Here is a 27,039-nt window from a genome sequence, read left to right as displayed (position 1 = left end):
AAACTCCCTCATTAGACCAAGCCTGCCTCCTCCTCGACTGGCCCAGTCACTACTGGTTGTCTTCATGAGGCCTGACATTCTAGACTGGGGTTTACCAAGTCTCATTTATTCATCCTCAAGGAGATTGAACCTCTGTAGTGGCCGCTGGATCAGCCCAGGATGACTGCGGTTCGTCCTCCGTGTAATAGCCCTTAAATATTTAGACTACAGTTTTAACTTCTCTTCTGTTGATACCTCCTTTCCTCTTTCAGTGTCTTCTCTGGTGCTAGTCAGATGCTGCTGGAATCCCCGCTGCATAAAATGTGGTCTCTAGGTAGCAAGTACGGACCTCTTCTTGCTCTTCTGAGGTCTGGTCACTGGTTTGGTTCAACAGCCTGTGAAGGGAGAGCTGAGGGGCCCCTCTCTCCCTGTGCCACACAATACTCTCTCCTTTTGCTCCACATTTTGTGGATTAGAAATCTAACAAAAGCCCGTTGGATCATTTAATTCAGTATATTTCAAGCATATCATTGAGCTGCCTGGTACTCACCGTGTGCTGTTGTGGAAAACATCAGGAGCCCTGTGTTATGAAGTAGGTCTACCTCTAACAAGCTGCATATCCTGAGGCAGATACTTTGTTTCCTTAGTAGAGTGGGAGTTGAGGTAGGAGTTGGAGTCAGGGGCCCTTTCTTGCACTGTTTCAGGGCCCCTGTGCATATTTGGGATACAATTGTGGCATAGGAAGATCCAACAGGGAAATTGGAAATTGGGTAGAATCAATCGCAGGCCATCTTCTCAAGGTGTTCCTCCCACATCACTGGTTGCTCTTCTACCAGGGCCTTGGAAATTGGGTAGAATTTCAGGAGGCAAGGGCTTTGGGCTTAGGGAAGAGCTGGTGGCTTCCTGTGACTGCAGTAGGGATTGTCTCGTTTTTCACTCTAGATTTCCAGGATGCTCCGCCTTTCTGTATGCCTTGGGCGGGGCAGCGGGGGCAGGGGGGTGTCTCTGATTTTTTTTTTTCATACAGAGAATTTCTTTCAAACCCCAAAGATCTTCACAGCAACCCAAGTATCTCCTCTCCATTCTCCACTTGTGCAGCTCACAATTAGGCACTTACAGGTGCCCTTTCCCTCTGTAGTTCACTACTGTGGCCAAATTCTGTGTTTGTACTTGGGCTGTTTTTAAAGAGAAATGGTTCCCCAGTGAATCATGTAAAATAAACATGAAAACAGGAAATTTCAAAAGTTACGTGGGTCCTCCCCATCCTCTCACCTGCCCACCCCATAGTACCCTGGCTTAACCCAGGGACACTCTATCAATGAGCTACATCCCCAGCCCTATTTTACTTTTTATTTTGAGGCAGAGTCTTGCTAAATTGCTAGCGTGGGCTAGAACTTGTGATCCTCCTACCTCAGCCTCCCGAGTTGCTGAGATTATAGGCTTGCACACCAGCAGGCTTTATTTTTTATTTTATTTTTTTTTAATGGCAAGACTTCTCATAACCTTTAATAAACATTGTACACTGTGAATGTCCAAAGAAAGGTTAATATATTTGATCATGTACCTGATAACCCCCTTTTTATATCAACTAATGGGATAAGTCTTCTAAGAGCAATTGTTTGAGAAGCACAACCTACCCAGATTTTCCTGATTCTATAGTTTAGCTTTCTATTCTCTGATAAACTCTGCTACCACAGGGCTACATGTTACTCCCTTTTCAAGTCTAAGAACTAGTTAGCAGAACAGGAATGTGGGTATCAAATCACTAAACTAGACTAAGAAACTAGTTTGTGTGCCACCGAGCCTCTTAATTAGGAGTGCATTTAATTGAATAATTGTACAGGTTGATGCTTAGGACCAGAAGTGTTTCAGATTTTGATTTTTTTTCCTTCAGATTTTAGAATATTTGTACACAATGAGATATCTTTAGGATAGTAGGTATTCAATTCTAAACATGAAATTCATTTATGTTTCATATTCATCTTATATACATAGCCTAAAAGTAATTTTATTTAATATTTTCAGTGCACCTGCATGGCGACTGCAATCTGTCAAATTTGGCCAGGTGTAGAATTTTCCACTTGTGGTATCATGTTGATAGTCAAAAAGTTTCAGATTTTGGAGCATTTTGGATTTTCAGATTAGCGATGTTCAATCTGTATCAAGTTGAACCGGAATACCTTGACATGAAGCTTCTTTTCAGCTACTGAGTGGTTTGTGTTTATTAGTCACCAGCCATATATGTCCATTGTAGCTAATGCGCTGCTCATAATTACCTGTTGAAAGAGCCTCTCATGCGATCTTCATTGTCTTTGTGAGCTCTGGGAACAAGGGGTAGCTTTTCCATTTGATTTGATTTCTTCATGGCTCACAGGCAAAGATAAGCCTGAGAGCTGAGCCCCATTTCATAGTTACCAGCTGGTCTGTTGAACGCTGGGGCAGGACCCACACTGGGTTCCAGGCATGCCAAGCTGGTGGGTAAGCTGTAAAGGCAAAGGTCACATTGTTTAGGGTGGGGGCCTCTTGGAAACTCATCTATTTCTAGAATGATGTTCATCCTGAGAAATAGGGAAAATGGTGATTTTGGTGATGGTAGTAGGTTGGGAGGTTTGGGGGTAGGGGTCTTGGTCTTGGGGGTGGTTCATGTGCATTTTAAAACAGTGCAGCACTATACAAAGGGGAGTTATTCATGTTTGCTTTTGTGATTCACACCTCTTTCTCGTGGCCTCCCAGTTTATGCTGTGTCTTGCAATCATCCTTCCTTTCACTTTCACTACAGCCTGTTCTCTTGAGTCAGACAAAGTTTTGTGAGTTTCCTGAAGTGGGAGTAGAGATGGAGCAGGTGTAAGAAAGGGCTGCTGACCATGCTGATGACGTAAGGTGCAGATGAACAATTCACGTTTTCTGAGCCCTTGGCCCACTAGATTGTAGGCCCGAGTTAAGAATACAGCTGAGGGGGCACGTGTATTTCCTTCATTGCTCAACTGCTCCTGTGGCAAGAATCTGACCTTGAAGGGAACTTTGGTCACTGTGCAACTCGGGCTTCCCCTTATCAGCTGGTGAGTGTCCAGCCACAGCCTGCATCAGAATGCTGCCAGCAGCCCCTGTACCTGATGCTCTCTTTGGAACACTAGGTCTGCAGGGATCTGCAGGGCTTTTTAATTCTAGTGCTCAACACCGAGGTTGGAGATTGGCTTAGAATACTGCACTGTCAGTTCCACAAATTCCTGTCACACTGAGTGAGGCCTAGAGAATGACAGCAGGTGCTCGACATGGACTATGTTAAATAATTGCAGACTTGCATTTTGTGTGGGATAGAGTATCCCAGCACAAGAGCTTGTGTAGAAATCCATGGGTTTGCTCCTTGAGACTGGCGTTATATTGGGTTTGACTATGTAAAAGGGATTCACAATTAACAACTTTCTCCCTTACATCTAATTTCTCTCAACTCTAACAACCATTTTCTGTATATCTGAGTTGTCTTGCTGTAGCACAGGTTGGCAAACTATAGCCTGCAGTCCAAATGTAGCCCACTACTTGATTTTGTAAATAAGGTTTTTTTTGGATGAATGGGCCATGCCCTTTGATTTACATACTGGCTATGGCTGATTTTGTCCTACAAAGGCCGGCAGAGTTGCAAAGTTGCTACAGAAATCCTGTGACCTCCAAAATCTGAAATGTTTGCCAACTGACTCTTTACAGAGAGTTTGCTCATCTGTACTGATATCTGGAGAGTATATATGAATTGCTATCAAAGTTGTATCAAAACACTTATTAGAGTTCTGGTAGGTGCACTAATAATCTGGCTTAAGTGAAATACTGTGTCCCTATTATGACATTGCTTGGCACATCTTCCCCAGATGGAGATGTGCCAGAAACTGAACTTCCTAATGATTCATAAATGCTTATTTACACTACCCTTCAGTATTGGCCTTAATGGAGCTATTTTGCACATATTTTTTTTCTTTTTTTGCAATGATGGGGATGAAGATGGAAGGATAGCATGGAAGCCAGGGTCTCATGCAAGCTAGACAAGCACTCTGTTACTGAGCTACACTCCTAGCCCTGCTCTATCCTTTAAGAGAAATCTTATAGCAACTCTTTTGTTTGATAATCACAACAACCCTCTGAATGTTTGTATGTTAGTACCTCAAGTTGGTGAAAAGGAATCAAGATCAAAAATAGGTAAGTGGCAAGTTAAGCTGGTGGTCAGCAGAACCAGGCAACAGAGCTGTTCCCTGCGCTTTTCTAACCACAGTACATGCACACGTCTTCTGGGTAGAGTCTGGCTTTACACATCCTCTTCTCAGATGGGATCAAACACCTGTCCTTTCCGGAGTGTGTGATATCTGCTCTCCATTACCACCTCCCTGGTCATCTGTCCATTCCAGTTCTGAAGAATGATTCTGGCTGGGGAGCAATGTCATTTGAGCTTAGGAATCTCCTCAGGGCCTTGCAGGCTTCCCTTTGAACAATGACAACAGAGCTCTTGAGTCTTGAGCTAGCCTTCAGGGATGGAATGGGCTTGGCTCTGTTTTCCTTTGCTGCCCGTACAATACAGTCAGTCTTCCACGTAGCCATAGCCCCACATGTTCTGATAAAAAAAATGCAGATTGAAAATATTTGAAAACAAAATTATGTTTGTACTGACTGAACATGGACATACATTTGCCCTTACTCCCTACACGATGGAGTGTAAGAACTATTTAATAGTATTTAAATTGTATGAGATATTATAAATAATCTAGTAATGACTTGAAGTACACGGGAAGATGTTCCTAGGTTAAGATGTTCATTGGAAGCTTCTGATGGATGGCATTCGATGAAAGAAGTCCCTTTTCTTTGTGTATGTGGGAATTCAACCCTGCCCAGGAATCCCAGGAATATTTAATTCGAAAGCCTAAATATTATTACTGATTGCACATCTTTTTTAACTTATCATCTTTTAAATTGGTTTTAACTTTTTTAAAATTTATTTTTTAGTTGTAATTGGACACAATACCTTTAATTTATTTATTTATTTATTTATTTATATGTGGTGCTGAGGATCGAACCCAGGGCCTCGCACGTGCTAGGCAAGTGCTCTACTGCTGAGCTACAACCCCAGCCCTGGTTTTAACTTTTCAAATACTACTCATAGTTGTTTTTGTTCTCGGATTCTTCCATACAAAAAGCCTCAGATGCTCAAGCCTCTTATATAAAACAAGGTAGTATTTGCAAATAACCTATGTGTACTTTAAATAATCATTAGATTGTTTATAATACCTAACATAAATACTATTAAGTAGTTCTTACACTCCATTATTTAGGGAGTAATGGCAAATGGATGTCTATGTTCAGTACAAACACAATTTTGTTTTCAAATATTTTCAATCTGCATTTTTTTATCTAATATGTGGAGCTATAGGTACATGGAGGACTGACTATATTGTATGAAAATATATTCCCTATTAAAAATACATCAAAGGACATAGATCAATTAGAAAGTTTTCTTGACCAAACTCTTCTTTATTCCAATTGCAGTTCCTGGGGGACTCAGGGATATTAGTTTGATATACCTTTGTTTCTTTTTTCTTGGAAATGAGCATGTATACAGATGTATGTATTCATATATATAGATTTTGGTGTGTACTGACATAACGATATACTGTGTGTACATACACCTTACTGTTTTGATTATATTGTAATTTTTCAAAGGCTCTTCATTTTCCAGACCATGATTTATTTTTAAGTGTGGCAAAATATTCCATATCATGGAGATATACTGTAATATATTTTCCCTGATAAGAATGATATACTACCGTGAATGTACTTATTCGAACATTTCTGTATTTAATGTAGTGATTAAGGTGTTGACTCATTATGCTATAAGCATTGGGAATTTTATATATATCCTGCCAAATTTCTAATTACAAAAGGATTATTATGTTATTATTATTATTATCCCTATGTAGGTACTTAATAACACATTTACTCTGTTGATATAATCAATTTTTTTAAAATTTTGACAATCCGATGAATAAAAAATTGGTATCACATTCTTCATAGATTTCATTTGTTTTTTTTTTGTTGTTTTGTTTTGTTTTGTTTGTTTGTTTTGTTTGCTTTTGGTTCCTGGTGAGGTTGAGCACCTTTTAATGTTTCCTGTCTATTCATATTTTCCCTTTGCCAATCACACATCTTACGGCTTTTTAATTTTTCATTAAAAACTTTACTTTCTAAATATGAGGCAGAGATCCGATTTTATTTTCACAAATGGCTAACCAATATCACTTACTGTCTGTAGTATTTTTTCCTTAATGATTTGTAGGCTATGTTTATTGCATAATGAATTTATATGTATACTTCCCCAATCATCATTCTGTCCCATTCTGTTTTCTTTCATGACTAATACTACATTGTTTGAATTGCTCAGACTTGATCAGATAATACAAATAAAAATATATGAATTAATTTAATAATTACTTACAATGAAGATATAATTTTGTTAATTTTTTATATATTCAATATATATCATACAAAATAATAGACACGACATAGATATGTCTGATATCTGGTAGGTCACATGCTATCTCCTTGGGTATGTTTTTGTGATTTTTTTCATTTGTTGTTGTTGTTTGTGTTTTAGTTGTTATTTTTGTACTTGGTTCAGAAATTTTCTTGGTTCTTATTGCTCATTGACTTTTAGATGAAGTTTTGAATCACTTCATCAAATTCCAGTTGGGATATTGATTAGAATGGCATCTAGATTGGATAAAATTGGTATCTTTACAAGTTTTAGTGTTTTTATTTTCTAAATTCCTTTAGTTATATGTTGTGCCTAAATCATTTCTGCTTTTTTTTTTTTGAGATTGGAGAGCTATTTTTGTTGCCTAATACATAGTCAGTTTGTAAGATTGTCCCATGTGTGTTTGAAAATAATTTATAGTCTTTGTCATTTGGACACAAATTTTCTGTATATCTATTGGATTGAAATTGCTGATCTTATTATACGAATAATCCAGAAGCTTCCTTATTTTCAGTCTTCTGATTTATTTCCTGAAGGAGGAGCTAAAATCTTCCTCTCTGCAGTTTTCTCAATGTCTTCTCATATTTAATTTTTTGCTTTCTATTTTTTCTAGGCCTGGTTGTTATATGTGTATGTATGTTATTATTTCTTCAATCTTAGATCAAGTAAACTAAATCTGTGAATCATTTCTCTGGTTATTTTTTTCAACTTAAATTCTGCTTTTTTCCAGATGTTATCTTTACTTTATCTGCTTTCTTTTTGATAACATTTGCCTGGGATTCTTTTTAAAATAGTTTTGTTGCCAACTACCATTTGTTTAGGTGTATCTCTCAGACCAGAAAACGACTAGAATGATTTAAATCCAAAGTGATATTGCTTTTCTTATGAGTAAGTTGAATCTATTTCACATATATTATAACTGATGATATAGTTGGAGTTACTATGTTAATTTATATGTTTATTTATTGTGCTTATGGTTGAAAACTGCCTTCTTTGTACCCCGAGAGCCAACCAGTGGACTTGGCCCAAGATAGTAGACATTCAACAAAAGCTCATTGAATAAAAACATCCTTGGTTCCTTAATTCCAGTCTTATCTGGGCAACAGCTTAGGGAAAGATCACTTGTTTGTAATTGGGTGAAGACTAGAGTTCAAAGCATTGGCAAAAGAGGTTTCAACAAGGACTTAGGTACATTATTAAATCTATGGTACTTTTCTTATTAGTGTACATTTAACATAAAGATTTTAAGTTTTCTTTCTCTGTGAGACTCAGTAATAGCTTATGCTGATGATGAAAGGGAAGGGAAAATAAAAATCCTGAGATCCAGACTGTCCTCTCCACCAGGCTTGCCCTTCATGACATTTCCCAGCCAGAGTGAATCACACTGTTTTCGTTTCAGATTTGGGTTTCAGATTACTTTGAGCTTTTTAGCTGCTTCTAACAGAGTGCTAGATAACATTTTTTAAATGATATTATGGCAACATTAGTTTTCCTGCATAGTGCTTATCCGGAAGAACCATGATGCTAGATAAAGATAAACATTTGATTAAGGCTACATTAAAATGAAATCAGGATGGCTCTCACAACCCATTAGATATCATCTTCTTGTCTTAATTGACCTAAAGAGACAGAGGGAGAGAAGGGAAGAGAGAGGGAGAGAAGAGAGAGAGAGAGAGAGAGAGAGAGAGAGAGAGAGAGAGAGAGAGAGAGAGAGAGAGAGAGAGAACGCATATGTTTCTTACACTGGAGGGAGAGAGTACTAGATTGGAACCAAGGGCCTCCCAGATTTGGCTGTGGCAATTAGGCTCATCAAAAACATCTCCGGAAATTTCTCTCAGTGCAAAGGAGCTGGATTAGTTGATCTCAGATTTCTTCTAACTCTAAAATGCTTCTAGTCTGAGTCTGGGGGGAAAAAAAAATCTTATGTGAAGCCTAATCAGCATCTTTAAAATTCTTTAAAATTCTACTGGAGCTCAAAACAGGTTTAATTGTATTTAATTATAATTACAGGTTTAGTATCCCTTATCTGAAGTACATGGGACCAAAACTATTTCAGATAGGATTTTTTTTTTTTTTTAGATTTTTGGAGTACTTGCATATATACAATGAGATATCTAGTGAATGGAACCCTAGTCTAAACACCAAATTCATGTATTTCATTATATATCTTACACATAGTCTGAGGTAATTTTTATATAATATCTTTAATAAGTTTGTGCATGAAATAAATAATTTTGTGAAGTAAACAAAGTTTCACAGTGTAGAATTTTCCTCTTGTGGTATCATGTTGGCTCAAAGAGTCTTGTGTTTTAGAGCATTTTTGCATTTTGGATTTTGGGGTCAGGGATGCACAACCTGTATAAACCATCTAGATTACTTAGCTTTGAATATTGTTTTAAGCACTTCTGGATGCATTTTTAAACCATTGCAATTAGCTGGGAAGATAAAACCCTGCCTCCTTCAGATCATCTTTTCCATTAGGAGCAAGGCCTGACCCAGTTCCCACCCAGGGTGGGCAAGACCTAATGCAGCCCATCTAGGTGGATACCATGAGCTTCCCGCTATTGTGAACTAAGGTTATTTCCTTGTCTCCCTTCCCTCCTGAAATGACATTAATTTGCAGCAAACTGTGAAATGGAGAGACCACAGGGGGAACCTATTTTCTTGTTTGAATTTCAGCTGGAAGCTTAGAGGTTTGATTAAAGGTTGGGAGTTCAACAAAGATGAGGATATGTAACCCATGAACCTATCTGGTGATCTGACTGGGCACAAAGTGCTCTGGGCTGAGGCTAAAAACCATGATCAACATTGCCCAAGAAAAAGATGCAGCTGTGCCGAGCAAGTAGGTTTCTGTCCCTATATAAAGTCTAGCCGTCATCTTCAGGATTATTTCTTTCAACTTTCTACAAAATTAGTTTGGGCTCTAACAACCATCCCCACGACCTCTCTGGGAGATGCTGATATTGTGAACAGTGGTTTAAACTCATCTTTTTGGGAAACATTTTAGGGGTTCCTATAAGCCCTTTAAGATCCCTGAAAGCAAGAATTCCATGATTGGGTAGGGCTCAGGCCCTCTAACACATGTACAAGCAGATGTTTCTTGACTTATGATGAGGTTATGTCCCAATAAGCCCATCATGAGCTGAAAATATTATACATCAAAAATGCTTTTAATATACCTAACCTTCAGAACATCACAGTTTAGCAATACTGTAGACTGGTTGGTTGTTTCTGCTCACGATTGGATGGTTGACTTGGAGCTGTGGCTCGAGGCCCCTGTCAGCATTGTGAAGGAGGGACCAAACTGTGTACTGCCAGTCCAGGAAAAAGATCCAAATTCAAAATCAGAAGTATAGATTTTACTGAATGTATATCAATTTTGCACTATTATAATGTCGAAAAAGTACAAGTTGAGTCGTTATAAGTCAGTGATAATCTGTATATCTCAGTAACACACTTGGCAGAAACACTGGAAGGAAATTCAGTATGTTTTAAATTGATTTTAACTCCGAGTAACAAGACTGTAGTTTTCTTATGGCCCTTCCCTACAATGTCCAAAGTTAAACAAGGAGAAGAAAAAAAAAAAAAAAAATATATATATATATATATATATATATATATATATATATTCTCCCAAAGAAAACTATGAAATGAAGAAGGTCTTTTTAAAGTGCAAAAGTAAATTGTCTGAGTTCTGCTAAGAGCAGTCAGGGTCACATACCTCATGGCAGGTCCTCCTCTTTCTGGCCATGTCCACCTTTTCTAACCAAGTATTTCTTCCCCCAGAATGGCTGCAATCCGTCCAGGCCACCATGATCCTGTCCGTCATCTTCAGCGTTCTGTCCTTGTTCCTGTTCTTCTGCCAGCTCTTCACCCTCACCAAGGGAGGCCGGTTTTACATCACTGGAGTCTTCCAAATTCTTGCTGGTAAGTTGTAAAGTCCATGTAGAAGCGGGGCCTGTCCAAGCATGTAGCCCTGGAATGATGGATATTCATGAGTCTGAACATTGAATGCATTATCATAAAGTTCAGTGTGTGTGTGTGTGTGTGTGTGTGTGTTTGTGTGTTTGTGTATGTGTATATGTATCCTTGAACTTGGGAACCCCCCATTTCTCTATGGATTGAGGTGCTCCTGAAAAGACTTAGTGGCTCTGGAAGGAAGTTCCCCAACCAAGCCAGAAGCTACAATCTGGACACATCATCCAAGGTCAATAGGGAGGGTAATAGTAGAGCCAAGCCCAGTCTCGAGGGCTGCTTTCTGTAGATGATATCAGACTCTAAGAAATCATCTCTGCATCAGTGCAGAAAATGGCCCTGATGTGCTGAGTACTGGCAAGGTAGCTCTCAGGTATGTGTCTTCTACCTGTAAGTAGGGATGAAATTATGCAGACACATTTTGACCCTCTATTCTCCAGTTCTTAGATTTCACTAGACTTTGATTTCTTTTCTTGTCATCTTATCATGTCTTCATTTGGGCAACCCTATGTAATATGCCATCGTTTAAATATGGGACCTTCAAATAGCAGTTGCCCCTTCTTCTCCTCCCTTTATGGTCGTCAATAGGTTATTCACTTATTTCACAGTATACAGAAGCTTCTTTTGTAGGTGGAGGCATCTTCCAACATTTTCTCTAGATTCTGGCCAGCATCTCGCTTCCAATTGACTTATTTTCCGTCTGCTGACTGCCAGTGGAGTGAGTCTGCAGGGCATTGGAGAGAAATAAAAGAGGCAGATATCATGGTAGATCCTATAGTCCCAGTTCATAAATCATGACCTTCATATTTACCAGAGTAGGTCTGGGTGCTGTGAGATTAACTCACTTATGACTTTCTACGTAGGCAAAGGACGAATCATCTCATGTTTTTATTGATGGTCAGAAAGCCCGTGGTGCTCTCTCGTCACCCTGTGCTCAGTAGTGACTGGAGGGTTGGAAACTGCGCACATGGGCTTGGTGGTTTAACCAGCAGACGTGAGGCCTCATAAAGGGTGGTACAGAAAGACAGCCTGAGGTTGAATGCGATGACCTTTCCTAGAAGCCAGAGAGTCCCAAGAAAGTAAACTGAAAAGCCCCCCTCCTTTCACCAAACACTTCAATACATTTCAATACTCAGGATCTCAGGATTTTAAAGCCAAACACTGTTTTGTTGTTGGCCCTGGTTTTATTGTACCAAGCCAACTCCTCAAGTATCACCAGCTTTGTGAAATGGCTAATTTTGCAATGTGATACCATTTCTAGGTATATGTAAAGCAAAGAGTCTGTTTCCAGACATAATATAGAAAACTGTTTAATGCCTTCTAGGGTTTCATTTTTTTTTTTCTCACTGATGACATAGCTGGATATCAAATGAAATGATCATACCTATTGCATCTGTAGCTCAGTATCAATTAAAATACACTTAGGAACCAGAAGTTTCATTTTATTATTTTTAATTTAATTTATGGAAGCTTATTGTTTCGCTGATGAATAAACTGAACCTAAGAAAGGGTACATGAAGGTCACCCCACTCATTGCAGGGACTGCCGAGTGTTACAACCCCTCCCATACCCCTCTAGTTAGGTACCTCTTCCACCCCAAATTATCAGAAACGTAAAATCAAAGGCATAATCGCTGCCTTTTTATTATCTTTTTTTAAAAAACTGACTTCTGGTGCAAAGTCAATTCATCTGCACCATTTATTATTCCAAAGTTTCTAAGCGTCTGTGATGAATAAGAGCTGGCACCAGCAGAACTCTTCAAATAAAAAATACTGAACTGAGGACTAAGTTACTGTGGAAGTGCTTCTCAGAATAGGCAGAACTTCCACCTTTATTCTTTGCACTGAGATATTTCCACTTTAAACCCTCTAACAGTGTCTTTTTAGCAACATCCTGCTAGGCCAGAACAAAAAGTCCAGAGATAAGAACCCTTCACATGTCACTGCGCTGCGGGCTAAAGTATTTCTGTTCAGCTGAACAACTCTGAGGTCTGGAGATTTTACAGTCTTCCAAAGTACTTTACTAATCCACCCTTGCTTCACGGCTTTGCTTCCCCCCTCTGAACTCAGTGCAAGAGTTTCAGAACTCTGCCATAAATATCTCTGAATTTAAAAGCACATGATTTGTCTCTTCTTTATCCCCTTCCAATCTAGCTGCTTATCTCTCACAAGACCTAATTTTCAGTTATGTTTGTCGGTTGAGTGGTCCACATTTAAGTGGGAAGTTATCTGAAGCAAGCAATATCAAACTAAAATAGCAGTTATAATTTTTAAATCTGAAGAAGGTTCTGTGCCTGCTTGCCAACTCCAGTCAAAATGACCTGAATATTGGCCTCCTAGGAACCAAGGATGCTTAGAATGTGCATTTGAAATGGCTCTAGGGTCTTCCCACCAAAGCTGAGAACTAAGAGTTAGGGAATCTACTTGAGGCTGTGACAATTCTAAGTCAACCTTGTCAGGTTGTTCCCCAACTCGTGGCCTATTAAGAAGTTAGTAATTGGAGCCAGATACAGTAGGGGGAGGGTGAAGTAGGAGGGATTATAAGGTCAACTTAGCTAGACTGTGTCTCAAATTTTTTTAAAAAGGCTGGGGATGTTGCTCAGTGGCAGACCCCTTAGTCCAATCCCCAGTACTGGAAGGAAAAAAGAAAATAGTAACAGGAGAGAAAATTAGGGGTAGGATAGCTGGAGTTAAGAACTAGTGCAAACTTGGAGAATGATGGCTTGAAATCAAGGAAGAAGTCAGAAAAGCTAAAACAATCAGCAGGGAGGGAAGAGAAGAAGGATAAGGAGAGAGAAAGAGAACAAAAGGAATGAGGGAGGGAGGGAGGAAAGAAAAAAAGGAGTCTTATGATCACGGGAGACAAAATCTAAGAGCACGCCTACCACAATCTGTAGATTCCATGCAGGGCAGATGACTCTTCAGAGCACTGAGGCATTTTAAGTGGAAACTCCCAGGAACTCTGCTGAGTTTCTCAAGAGACTGGATTATGTGCATAGCTTCCCTTTGAAGGGCCCACTGTGATCTTTATGGACACTACACTCGCTCTTGCAGGAGAGGCAGGTGGCAGGTGGGTGGGCTTCTGGGGCTGGTTTCTGATTAGAAGTCCTCTCTGCCCTCTTCTAGATGACAGCTCTTGTGGGGTTAGCAGTCTCCCTGGTTTTCCACATCACCACCTCTCTAGTTTGCACTGAGCCACAAGCCTCACAGTTAAGACCTATCTTCCTGGATTCCATATTTCTTAGGTGTGTGCTTTCTGAAGGCACACCAAAAGGCAGCTCCTTCCGATTCAGTGCTTTTCAATCAGAGCTGCACATTGGAATCAGCTGGGGGTACTTAAAAAAAAAAAAGACAAAGAAACAAACAAACAACACCAATGCACATCCTTGGAGACTTTCATTCAATAGCTCTGGGGTGTGGCCATTCCCTGAGTGACTCAGATGTGCCCCCAGGTTTGAGAACTATGGGTATAGCATGTGGTCTTCTAGGACATCTTCGCACAGATAGTTAATCCCATTCATAAGCTATAGATTCTTCTAAATCCCTTTTTATAGAGAAGGAGTATCCTGATCCTATATGTGATATTTGTAGTTTTTCTTCTTTTCAGAACCTATAGTCACCTATTCCTAGATAGTAATTATCCTTGCCTTTTCTCTGTTGGGTTGGATTACATGAGATGGTGAAAAAAAAACAAATCAAGAAATTCACATAAGATACAGGACCTAGAGAGAAAATTAGATCCACAGACTAGCACCACACAGGGCACATAGTAACAGGAGAGTAACAATTTGATGATTGGATAACTGTATTTATATGGCAGAATCTGACTCAGATTAAATATGTAATCACTATGATTAAGAAAAACAAAGAAGATGGCAGAACTTGACTCTGGAGTGAGTCTCACCTTTTCCATCTATTTTGTTTCTTTTATTGTAGACAGATTGATAGAACATTGAGCATTTGGACTGGGATGTGGCTCAGTGATAGAGCATCATCACACCAATACCAGGTGGTCTTATCTTTCTTAGTCAACTTCACTCTAGTTTCTGTAGCTGCCTCTGCAGGAGTCATCAAAATATACTGTAAAGTATTTATACTGTAAAGTCTTTAATATAGGGTCACTCCATTACATTCCATATTGAATATTCGCTCCTTGAAATTGTATTCCTTGGGCTTCCAAAATATTCCTTTGTTCCCACCTGCCTTTGCTCATGCACTGGATGGTCCTGCTCAACTCTTGTCTCTCCCTCAACCCAGATTCAGGCCACTCCTGAGTGAAGCCATTGCATCATCCCCCATAGATACTGCACCCCTCTAGGTACTTTGCTCTTTACTCATGAACAGCATGGCAAACATGCAAAAGCTTCCTCAATGTACCTTCTGGCCATCTGCCTTGTCCCTGCCCCACACCCATTTTTGCATTGCTGCTAGAGTCATCTTTCTAAAACATGCATCTGATCATATTTCTCCTATGCTGAATGTTCCCTCCAGGGTTTCCCTGAACATGCCACTGAGGCCCTCAGTGAGCTCTCCAGCCTCCCTCACATGGGATACTGTTATCCTCATCTGCTGATAGTTTCTGTCTTCTCAGCCTCACTCTTGCTAAATAGTGGAATTCTGCCTAGAATTCCCTTCCCACCTCTCTTCACCTGGCCACCTCTTATACATCCTTTAGGGCCAACTCAATTACCATCTCCTTCTGAGGCTCCTCCAGTGCCACAGTGGGGACTCCATGCCCACCTGTACTCTCAGGGCATCTGGCACATTTCTCTCCTTCTAAAATTATATCATAAGGATGTATGGATATATCTGTCTTCTGAACAGATACCCCTAAAGTAAGGGCTTCACCTCATTTATCTTGATATTCTTAGCATCTAGGACAGTGCCTGCATACAGTAGGCACTCGTTACACATTTACTGGACCCAGGGCAATGGAAATGCTAAGGAAGTATGGAGAATTATCTTAGTTGTTTTCTCCATATTCATCTCCATGGTGGCTTCTTTCCAAAGTCTGTGTGTGCTGAAGGGACTTGAGACCTTTCTTCTCTTCCAAAGGACCTAATAGAGAATGTTCAAGTGGCTGTTGCAGAGCCAGCCAGCCATAAACAGGTAGAGACTCTTGTGAGCTGAATGCCCAGTACTTTTATGCTATTTGAATAGGATCTTTGTCCTGCCACATAAAGCTGCCCTGTGTCCCCAGACTTGGGGACCCTCCTAAGGAGTCCCAGTCACTGCCAATGTACAGGTTGCTCATCTGTGACACCTCTTTTGTCCCTGGGGACCTTGATGACACATCTCCACCTACTGGTTGCTGGAAAAGCAGGGAGTCACATCACTTATTAGGAGGAATGTATGGCTCAGGGGATGACTATTGTCTGACATTAATTACCCAGGGTTGCAGACAGAGGGTACCCAGCCAGAGTCCATGTTTTATTCCGTTTTTGTTTCAGAACACTCATCTATTGCTAATGGGCAGAGAGCCTTGAAATAGTAGTAATAGATCCTCTTAAACATCAATCTCCTCCTAACAACGCTAATTGTGCATTTTCATATTGGCTTTGAAAGTGTCTAAGCTTATTGCTTATTGAAATTGAGCTTAGATTCACTCCTTCCTATTAGGGTGAAGGGTAAAAACTGAATCATCTAGTTAGTTGCTACACTTGGGCATCCTGCCTCTCTCTGTCCCTCTTGTTTAAGGACAGAACCTGATATTTTTCTCTGTCAGTGATTTTGGTCCATAGCTAATCCATGTGGCTACCAAGGCACTTTTTCATGCCAGTGGCTGGTGTAATTCCCCATGCAGAAGCCCTATGCACAAGATAAGCAACTTTCTTGCCCTTTTGCTCTCTGTTAATACCTTCCTCCTTATAGAACTGCTTTTGTTAGGTAAGTCACATATAACTCAAGAGACAACTTCCATGTTTTCTTTTTTCCCCTGGTGCTGGGAATCAAACCCAGGGCCTTGTGCATACGAGGCAAGTGTTCTACTACTGAGCTACCTCCCCAGCCCTCATCATTTCTTGAACACAAGGATGAACACTTTGTAGAGGTGGGCCAGGGAGCATTAGAGCAAAACAATTGAGGATCTTGGACCTTAACACAAATCAAAACTGCTCTTTTCCTTGACTAGCAATCCACCAGCTATAGTACCCATCTGACATACATCTTTGCAATTTCCTGAACTTTCTGTACATAGCAGGCAGCCCTGGACCCAATCCCACAATAGTTTTTAAGACTATTGTGTGGCTCTCCTTCTGGGGGTCAATTTGTGTGGGCATTTTTTCCCCCCTCTGAACTGCAGAACAGCAATCTTATCAGGATGGTTAATGTGACACAGTCCCACTTCTGCACTTTGTTTAAACAAAGTTGCAGTGTCCAGTAAGATGGTAGCCCAAATAGCAGTGAGGTTAGATGTAGGTGGTCTGGGGCCTTGGGAGCTTTGGAACCACATGAATTCCACACGAATACTGGATTTATAATACAGTCACTCAGAGCTTCTCAAAGACCCTGTTTTCAGGAGGAAACAGTTGAGCCTTTGTGCGGCTCCAGGCTGGGGCGTTGATGTCACCAGACCCCCTCCCTGCAGAGGGATGCTGCCTGTCATGTGGGCATGGACCACTGGGTTTGATCCTGATTGCTGCCCGGGGCCAGAGGTGGAGGCTTTCTTCCCATACCAAAGAACTGCATTGGTAGGCCAAGGAGGGCTGGCCTGAGCTACCTTTTAAAAAGGGCCTGACTGGCCCTTTTATCTGTGTTTGGGCTACAGGCCCAATCTTGGGGCCACCAAGTGAAATGGAGCTGGTCCTTGATCATCTTCTCCCTTTGTAACATGGCTTCTCACCTGTATTGTCTTCTCCTTCCTCATTTCCTCCTCACCTCCTTTTCTTCTTCTTTGTCTGCCCAGCAGTGCCCGTAACCATAGCCAGCTCACATTCATGGGGCAACCCTGCTAAGGAGACTGTAGACTCCAAAGGTCTGAAGAAAATTAATGCCTTTGCCGTGCCATGACACCAGTAATGGTACCATGTCATTTCCCTTCCATTGGCTTCAGATCATGCCACTGTCGGGTGGTTCACAGATTTCTGGGAACCTCCAGGCCATTCACCCTTGGAAAGGGACATTTAGGTTTCTCTTGCAACCCTCATGTTCACTTGTGGCCTGGGAGTTGACAACGGTGAAAGAAAAAAAGAAATGAGATAGAAAATATGCAGAGGACCTTCATGACCTCAGTAGCCTGGATTAGAACCAGAGAATAAGTCTGTTTTGCTCTTTCCCATCTCATCCAGCTGTCTCCTCTGGATTCTGAACCTGGGAGCAGATTCCTTCCAGGGTTAGAAATGGTCTCCCTGCACAGGGTTGGGGGGTGGTGGTGGAGAGGGGTTGTCCCAGCATAAACTCTCCTTCACCTGCCTGTCCCTCTTTCCCAGGGCTGTGCGTGATGAGTGCAGCGGCCATCTACACAGTGAGGCACTACGAGTGGCATCTGAACTCTGACTACTCCTACGGCTTTGCCTACATCCTGGCCTGGGTGGCTTTCCCGCTGGCTCTTCTCAGCGGAGTCATCTACGTGATCTTACGGAAACGCGAATGATGTGCCCTGACAGTCCGTCTGAGGCTCTGAGCGTACACAGGGAAGGGAGGAAGGAAACCAGAAAACAGGAAAAATAAAATAAAATATAAAATAAAAAGCTAGCCAAAAGAACCCAAACTCAAGCCAAACCAAACAGAAAACAGTTGACAGGGGGGGCGGGATTGCTGTTGATCAAAGATGTATATAATATCTATGGTTTATAAAACCTATTTATAACACTTTTTACATATATGTACATAGTATTGTTTGCTTTTTATGTTGACCATCAGCCTCGTGTTGAACCTTAAAGTAGCTAAGGAACTTTACACCCTAACCGTATAATCGAGCGCAGTATTTTTGTTGTTGGTTTTCAATCTTTTGTTTTGCCCAGAAATCAAGTAACTCACATCTGGCCCCTTCCCTTTCATCTGAAAGAAGATACCTCCCTCCCACTCCACCTCACGGAAAGCCAAAGGGTGGGGCTTGAGCCCCAAATGCCCCCAAGCCCTTATATTGTGGGTGTCCCAGTGCATTTAACAGAAACATTCACTGCCTAAACCTCTGTGTGAAGCTCTAAGCATGCACAGACCAAATGCCCCAGACCGGAACCCTTGGCCAAAATGCGGCCTGTGGCTTTGGAATACTTGCCCTTGCTGGTGGAGTACCTTGGTGGCCTGCATAAATGAGAAATCAGTGACAACAGACCTGTGAAATGGTGCTATGGATTTACCATTCCTTATGATCACTAATCATCTAAACGACTCACTGGAAATTCAATTAACAATTTTATGACATAAAATAGAAATGGAGACCTGAAAAAATTCTGTGTAATATAAATGGTTTATAACCGCTTTTGTACCTAGCTAGGTTGCTGGCATTACTATAATTAATAAATCTGAAAAGTCTTCATCTCTCCCACATTTTTTTCTTACGGTCGGAGCATCAGGACAAATGTCTAGACCTTTGGGACTTTGAATTCCCAGGGCTTGGCTGGGTCTAGAGTGTTCTATGCCTCCAAGGACTGTCTGGCAATGATTCGTATTGGCCACCAACTGTAGATGTATATACGGTGCCCTTCTGATGCTAAGACTCCAGACCTTTATTATTATTTTTTTTTTTTGCTCTGCTTTTTCTGATTTTATACCAACTGTGTGGACTAAGAAGCATTAAAATAAACATCAGAGTAACTCACTGATCTCTCTTGGTTTTTGTGGGGCCTACATATGGGAACAAGATACACGTCAGGGTGGGCTAAAGAGCTTCAAGGTTGAGATGGTGTCTGGGGTTGTAGTGTGGTGTTAAGCACCATGATCACAGCTGTCTTATAGGCTAAGGGAAGCACGTGATGCCTTCAGATGTCTGTGCAAATGCCTGCTAATTGAAGAGCTGGGAACTATAGCTGAGATGAAGGCTGTAAATGGTCTGAATTCCATTTTATTCTGCCCTCTTTCTGTGCTCTGTTTTCTGATGACCTGCATGGGGAACACAGAGGCGTAAAAAGAACTGGCCCAATATATCTGTGCTCAGATCCCTAATGTTGAGGTAGGATACCATGAAAGGTCTGAATTATGGCCACCTGGGGCCAGACTTCTGGATTAAAACATTAGTCAGTGCCAACTGAGCTCCTAACACCATGCTGAGATAGGAAAAAGGCAACCACATCATCTGGCTCCAGGTTTGGGGGCTGAATCTCACAATTTTTTTGGTCAACTTTTATTGTCCTAACAGGTAGCCCAGGGAGCACAGGCCTGTAATCCCAGTCAATCCTGGGGCCAATGCAGGAGGATGGAAAGATCAATGCCAGCCTCGGCAATTTAGTGAGGCTCTGAGCAACTGATCAAGATCCTGTCTCAAACTAAAGCAAAAAAGTCCTCCACATCTCCCCACTTGGGTTACCCTGTTGCACTTTTAAGATGTAATTTGCAAATAGGAATATAGCATTCTAACAATTCTACAGAGAATAAAATCTGAAGCCTATTTCCTACCTCATATTGTCTTGCCAAAGGCCATAAAATATCAAAGGTCATAAAATATCATTTCTTAAAGGAAAAAAAAAACAATGTCCAATACATATGCATCCATGTAAATACTTTAAAAAATTATACAAAAATGATCATACTGCTCACACCGTTCTACATCTTTTCTGATAAAAATTGGAAATCATTCTATATTGACATATACCTTTTTCTTTTTTAATGAACCCTCAACTCATTCTTTTAAAATTCTATAGAATATTTTACTACACAAATCTTTCCTTACCAGCTCCCAGTGATAGGCACTTTGGTTGTGTCCTGTTTTATATTATTATCAAAATGTTTCAATGAACACCCTTATAAACGAATATTGGTGAATTTTTGAAGTATGTCCAAGTGTTACATTCCTGATAAAGATGTTGCCAAGGCAAAAGGATTTTTTTTTAATTTAGTAGATATTGCCAGCTTAGTCTCCAGAAAAACTGCACCAACTCCACTTTATATATATACACCTGACTTTCTGCATGTAACTCTTGGGGTCCACCAAGAACAAAGGAGTGTTCAAATAAAAACACTTGAGTAGAAATAACTTATCTGTGCTCAGTGCTCTTGGACATGACTGATACGATCTCCCATCCTGAGACAGTTTCACCCCCCTGGGAACCTGTCTACTATAGCCTAGTCTAAGTGTGGTCTAGTTTCTGAGAGGTAGCAAACAATCCGTTATGGCAAATATCACCAAGAAACTAAACATAGAATGCTAAATGCCATTATGCATCATTTTCCTTTTTCCAAATGGGCCTTTATTATTTGCACAGATACATAAAAATGATATCCATGTTTAAAAGCATACTAAAATACCCGTTAACCACTAAGGTACTTACTTTTGAAAGAAAATGAACATTAGCTATTTTCAAAACACCAATAAACGCAAGAAGCCAACCTATATAAATCACAACGTGTGTACATCTCGTTTTTGACAAAAATAAGTTCTATTTCTACATTAATGTTCTTATCAGCTTCTACATTAGATCCTCTAACCTTATTTACATTTTCTATGAAATTTCTATTGGTATGTATGACTCAAAGACATTCAATTCAGAGGTTAAAGTCCTGAGCTTAAGTATGAAACAGGATTCCCAATGAAAATTTGAACATAAATAATTGTAAACATCAGAGATGATTAAAACTTTTAAAACTGTAATATCTGGAACATAAATGATTCATAACCTAACGATAAATGTATACAGAATGTCAAAGACAAAACAATATAAGGCAAAAGAATATAGTCAGATTGAAGCTGATTTTCCCCTCTTGAGTTCATTTGAAGGTCTGAAGTGCTTTTTGTTATTGTTAAAAATTCTAGGAAAGCTAAATTATATTTTAAAAAAGAATCATGAAAATACTTATTTTTTAAAAAAACATTCCTAAGCTTTATCTCCTCAAACCACAAAAATAGTATTTGATAATTAAACACCTATAGAGATTGAAAAGGAATTAGACTATTATGGAGGAATCAAAAGGAGCAGTTGAAAAAAAATTAGCTTTAAGGTCAAAGAGTATTTGTAATTGGCCATTCAAATTATTTCTTTAGATTGTTTTAGCAAAAATAAAAATAAGTTTAAAGATGGATAAATGAAGTTCACCAACATTAGGCAGCATCAAATTTTAAGCTAAAAATTAAATCTATATTTGGTAGCAAAAAGAGATGAAATTTACCCACAGCAATTCTTTACTAACACTTAATTAAAGCATGAGGTGACATCTTTATAACACACATGTTTGTCAGATACTTTCTTGGCTTTAAAATGCTTTTTCACATATGCACAGAACTACAACAAGACTAGGAACTATAGTCTGTATTTTCTGTACAGGACATAGGGCTTTTGATATGGCCACCTTAGGAGTGAATATCAGCAGGGCCATTAAGTTAAAGCTGGCCTAAAAAGTTTTCTAAATGCCACTGTTTCCAACTGATTAGGATCCTCAGTTGTTTGTTTGTTTGTTTGTTTGTTAATTTTCCTGGGTAATGATTAGTTTCAGTTCTTTTTTCTGGCAATATACAAGAGAACTTACTGCGGATATATAAAGGGAGCATCAGAAGCCTGCTGTCCAAGTTCATTACCAGTTGCTCTGGATCCTTTTCAAGTGTTAAGTATTTGAAAATCAGTTGCTCTACTACATTTTAGTTTCCTACTACTATCAAAAGAAGCCAAACATAATCTCACTTCACTGTCTTGTCTTTTACGGACAGAAGATGGTTATTCTGAAGGTTCTAGAGAATCTCATTCAATAACCTTTGCAGAAGCCAGATCACTGATAATCACAGTAACCTTAGAAGTCTGAACACTGATGCAAATGGCTCTCCTTTTTCAGTTTCAAGGAAGTTTAGTGCCTTCAAATATTTTCTCTGCCTGGAAAACCAGACATCTGTTTCTGTCAAAAGCTGTCTTAAAGACGTTTTCCAAGAAGGCTTATTTTAGAGCTATATGTACATCCACGTCTACTGGCATCCCAAGTAAGTTTGATGAACCAGTGAGCTGTTTCATGGTGTTGATACCCAGCTCTTCAAAAACTTTAACATTCTGTTGAGTCATCAAATTGTTTAGAAGATTTTTCATGGCACTTTTTCTTTATAGAATCTTATCCATAAGTCCCTGCTGATGTGTAATAGCCACAATTTTCACATTAATTGCTTCCTTCATTGTCTCACTGCAAGGGTATTAAACCATCCAACTGCAGCATACAAGCTGCTTCCAAAATGGGAATAACTCAACTGGGCTTTCTTAAGGCATCCTCCCTATATAGTAATCCAAAGGCAAACTTCAGTGCTTCTATATCAATATTCTGCTCAGGAATCTCCAAGTTCCATCATATTCAGTGGATTCTTTCCAAGGACCACTGAACATACTAGAAAAGTAGCCTAATTGACATATATTTTGTAGCATCCCCCAGTCCTGGAACATAGATCACCATTTTCACCATTCAAAAATAATGTTTGATAAATATATTTGGATGTGTTATTTTATTTTCACCTCGAAGGATATGGAGGAGCCCCTGTTGTCTGTCATCTTCCTCTTATCCTCATCTATCCAAAGTGACAGAGGCAAAAGACCCTTCTGCTCCGCTTTCTGCTGGGCTTAGGCTGGCCGAGGGGGGGCACACCACTGGGCTGCTCAGGGAGCCCCTGGGACATGGCTCCCTGCTACTTCTTGGAACAGGCTTCAAGAATCCCAGAGGAAAGGGCTTCCTGTAGGGGCCTGTCTACACCCAGGTGCCTACACCACCACTTTCTCACTAGCAGCCCCAACCCCTCACACTACAAGCTTCCATCCTGGATCCTGCCTTGGATGAGGGCAGGGCCACCTGCTCCCGCGCCCCCAACCCTGCTTTCATAACAAAGTGCAGGCTGTTGGGTGCTTAGGCTCCTGGCAATGGTTCTGTGTGTATTATGTAGTCATCTCCTAGTCTGTTTTCTGTTGCGAAAACAAAATAACTGAGGCTACATATTTTAAGGAAAAGAGATGTATTTTAGCTTCCAGTTTGGGAAGCTGAAAGTCCAGGATCAGGTGGCCCAGAAGGGCTGGTAAGGGCCTCCTTGGTTGCTTCCTATCGTGGCAGAGAAGCAGAAAGGGAAACGGTCACGTGTAGAAAGGGCCAAATGTGTGAGGTGAACTTGTATTAAAACCTACTCTCTTTAGAGCTAATTTAGTCTTTGAGACAGACCAGCATTGATCTCTCCTGAGCGTAGCATCCCCAATAACAACCACCTCCCACCAGGCCGTACCACTTGAAGCTTTGCCTCCCCAACAGGGCGGCACCAGAGACACACTCAAATTGTATTCACATCATAGCAAGTTCTCCAGTTTTCTCAGCTATTTACTGAGCTACAGGACATATTTGCAATATTTGCCCTGAGCAGAACCTGGCACCAGATTGGTCATCTAGGGCTGTTCTCTCCTTCACCACTGGCTCTAAATTAATTGAGGAAAAAAAAAGAGGCCAGAGAGAATATCCTGCATTACAGATGAACACCCACCCATCCATGGCCCAGTGAAACTGGTGGAAACTTTAAAAAACAAATTACTAAATACACACACACACACACACACACACACACACACACAAAACAAAACTAAACAAAAACAGAGAAAAAAAAAGAAAAAGACTATTTAAATTCTCTGATAACATTCCTAAGGACAAATAGCAACAAATCACAATAGATAAACTATGGAACCAACCTAGATGCCCTTCAACAGATGAATGGATAAAGAAAATGTAGTACATATTCACACTGGACTATTACTCCACCTTAAAGAATGCAATTATGGCATTTACAGGTAATTACAGGAGCTGGAGAATATCATGCTAAAGGAAATAAGCCAATCCCCCTAAACCAAAGGCTGAATGTTTTCTCTGATTCATAAGGGGTTGGTGTAGGAAGAATGAAAGAACTTTGGATTGGGCAGAGGGGAGTGAGGGGAAGGGAGGGGGTGTGAGGGTGGGAAGGATGGTGGAATAAGACAGACATTATTATCCTATATACATGTATGACTACACCACCGGTATGACTCTGCAGCCAGAGGAATGAGAAGTTGTGCTCCATTTATGTCCGATGTGTCAAAATGCATTCTACTGTCATGCATAACTAATTAGAACAAACTAAAAAATAAAAATAAAATTTTTAAAAATTTTACATAGCAAATACCACTGAGCACAACAAGTACTTACCCATAATCCCAGCCACTCAGGAGGCAGAGGTGGAAGGATTGATTGCAAGTTCAAAATTCAGCCTCAGAAACTTAGTAAGACCCTAAGCAACTTAGCGACTCAAAAATAAAATAAATAAAAGGCTGAGGATGTGGCTTAGTGCCCTTGGGTCCAGTCCCTGGTACCTAGATAAATAAATACACAAAACAAAATAAATAAAACCAGCAAACACAGAAACAACTGTGCCAGAACACCTGTGAAATTTGGTGCTATTTGAATCAAGATTACTCTCCTTCTTCCCTCCCAGTTCAGTGTGATAGAAACTCCATCCAGCCGTTCCAGCCAGTGACCCAGGGCTCCCTATCCCCAGCTCCTAGCCAAAGGGCTTTCTTCCCAGGGGGAGCTGGACTCAGCATTTTTCATTCTGCCCTTACCTACCTATTGCTGAGGCTAAGCCCCCATGAGTGCACTTGAGAGGCGGCCACTTCCTTTTTCTGTCTAAACCCCATTTTTGGAATGGAGGCTGTACTTTGGGTGCATTGTACTAAGGATATGGGAGCACTGATTACTCTTGCCCTGTTTATGAGGTGAGGATTTCAATCAGGAGAGATAACCTGATAACCAGACCAGCCGCCCACCCCTGTCCAAGTGTGCAGCGAATAGAGTCAGGGTGCCTGAGAGAAGCTTGCTATTTTCCCCACCCCCATTAAACTTTGGCTCAGATTTCGCCTGAGTGAAAAAACATAGGTGACATAACAGCTAGCTCCTAATCTCTTTCAAAGGAACTGACTTCATTTAAACAGAGGGAAGAAGTTCAAGGTCTAAGGCACTCTGCAAGGATAGTGGAGGTTATGGTGAAAGACAATGGGAAGGAAATCCAAGATACAGGCTGACTCTAGGCATGCTGCTTGGCAAGAGAGAACCAGGGAATAATACAAGCCATAGAAATTGTCTCCTGGGGTCTGAATTAAAATCGAACAAGCAGGAGGTCTCCTGGGGTCTAAACTACAATCATACACTGCAGAAACTATAATTTGAAAGGAGTCAGAATTTGGTTGGATTTGTTGGTAGAGCTATTTATTACCCACAGCATTGTTGAAAACAGTTGAGCAACTCTGCAATAAGCAGAATTTAATAACTGATGAGTAGTCAGGGAAAGAGAGAAAAGGAACCCTACAAAAATCACTATCATCCTGGGTGACTATGAACATACCAAAGCTCTGCCTGAGAAATGCTATCAGTGGTCTGTAAGGAGGAAATAGACTCATTAAAATAATCAAGCCAGTTAGTAAACAAACAGGAAAATAACAAAAATAAATCCATGAGTAGGAAAACCCAAACCCAAAGTTGCTATCATATATATATATATATATATATATATATATATATATATATATAGTGTAAAATATTCAGTTTCCTATTAAAAAGGAAAAACTGTGAGGCATGCAAAGGAAAAGAATAGAATGACCCATGCACTGGGAGGTAGGAAGAAGCAGATAAAGAGATCCCTCTTATCCTGGGTGATGCATTATAAGACCCCTACTATAAAGAATTCTCTTTATAGTATATCTTTTCATATATATATATATGTATATATATATATATATATAAAGTTTAATTTTTAAGTTGGCATATTATGACATTAACAACAATAACTTAAAGTAGAGAACTTATAATAATATACTACAAAAAATTATGTAAATTTAGTCTCTCTCAAAATATCTTATGATACAATATTTACTCTTCTTTTAATGATATGAGATGATATGCTTACAGGTTGAGATGAAGTAAGGTGAATGACACAGGCATTGTGATGTAGTTGGATTAGTACATAGGGATTACTTGAACCCAGGTACTGTGATGCTGTGACAATTGAATTAACAATCAAAATGGTTACTAAATGACTAAAATGTGGGTAGCATATACAGGATGGATGCACTGAACAAAGATATTATTTGTTTCCCAGGAGGGACAGAGCAGGACAGTACAAAATTTTATTTCACTGTTCACGATGACACCTAATTTGAAACTTAATTATTTATTTTTTTAATTTTTCATTTAATATTTTCAGTGTTCAGTTGACTGTAAGTAGCAAACTGCAAGAAACAAAACTGTGAATAAGGGTGACCTGTGCTATCTATGATAATGTTGTATTTATCAGAAAAAGACTTTCAAGCAGGCATTATAATCATGTTCAAAAACTAAAAGAAAAAGAAGTAAAGGAATTATGATAAATGTTGCATTGAACAAAGAATTTAAATAAGAGAATTTATTTAAAAATAAATGCAAATTATGTTGTTGCAAGTATAATTAAATTTTTTTTTA

The 27,039-nt window shown here is 39.9% G+C and overlaps 1 protein-coding gene, 1 long non-coding RNA gene and 1 pseudogene across 3 annotated transcripts in view; 1 reads left to right on the top strand and 2 right to left on the bottom strand.

Annotated features, from left to right (window-relative positions):
* Pmp22 (peripheral myelin protein 22) overlaps positions 1–19,222 on the top strand; it is a 30,538-nt gene extending 11,316 nt beyond the window's left edge. For both annotated transcript variants that reach the window (XM_005338858.4, XM_040269563.2), the window contains 2 exons: positions 10,274–10,414; positions 17,889–19,222. In XM_005338858.4, the coding sequence (XP_005338915.1) occupies positions 10,274–10,414; positions 17,889–18,052 (305 nt within the window). In that variant the 3' untranslated portion in view covers positions 18,053–19,222. The remainder of the gene's footprint in view (positions 1–10,273; positions 10,415–17,888) is intronic.
* LOC144364772 (uncharacterized) lies at positions 1,408–25,393 on the bottom strand. Its single transcript, XR_013436341.1, has 5 exons — positions 25,153–25,393; positions 24,736–24,899; positions 11,001–11,186; positions 10,209–10,463; positions 1,408–2,462 (listed from the first exon to the last, which is right to left on the bottom strand). It is a non-coding gene; the product is annotated as an uncharacterized LOC144364772 (long non-coding RNA).
* On the bottom strand, positions 22,149–23,023 carry LOC101972435 (germ cell-less protein-like 1; annotated as a pseudogene).
* Positions 25,394–27,039: the final 1,646 nt, after the last annotated feature.

Source organism: Ictidomys tridecemlineatus, chromosome 3 (genome assembly GCF_052094955.1).
Source record: "Ictidomys tridecemlineatus isolate mIctTri1 chromosome 3, mIctTri1.hap1, whole genome shotgun sequence".
NCBI lineage: Eukaryota > Metazoa > Chordata > Mammalia > Rodentia > Sciuridae > Ictidomys > Ictidomys tridecemlineatus.
This window is presented reverse-complemented; position numbering and strand designations above follow the sequence as displayed.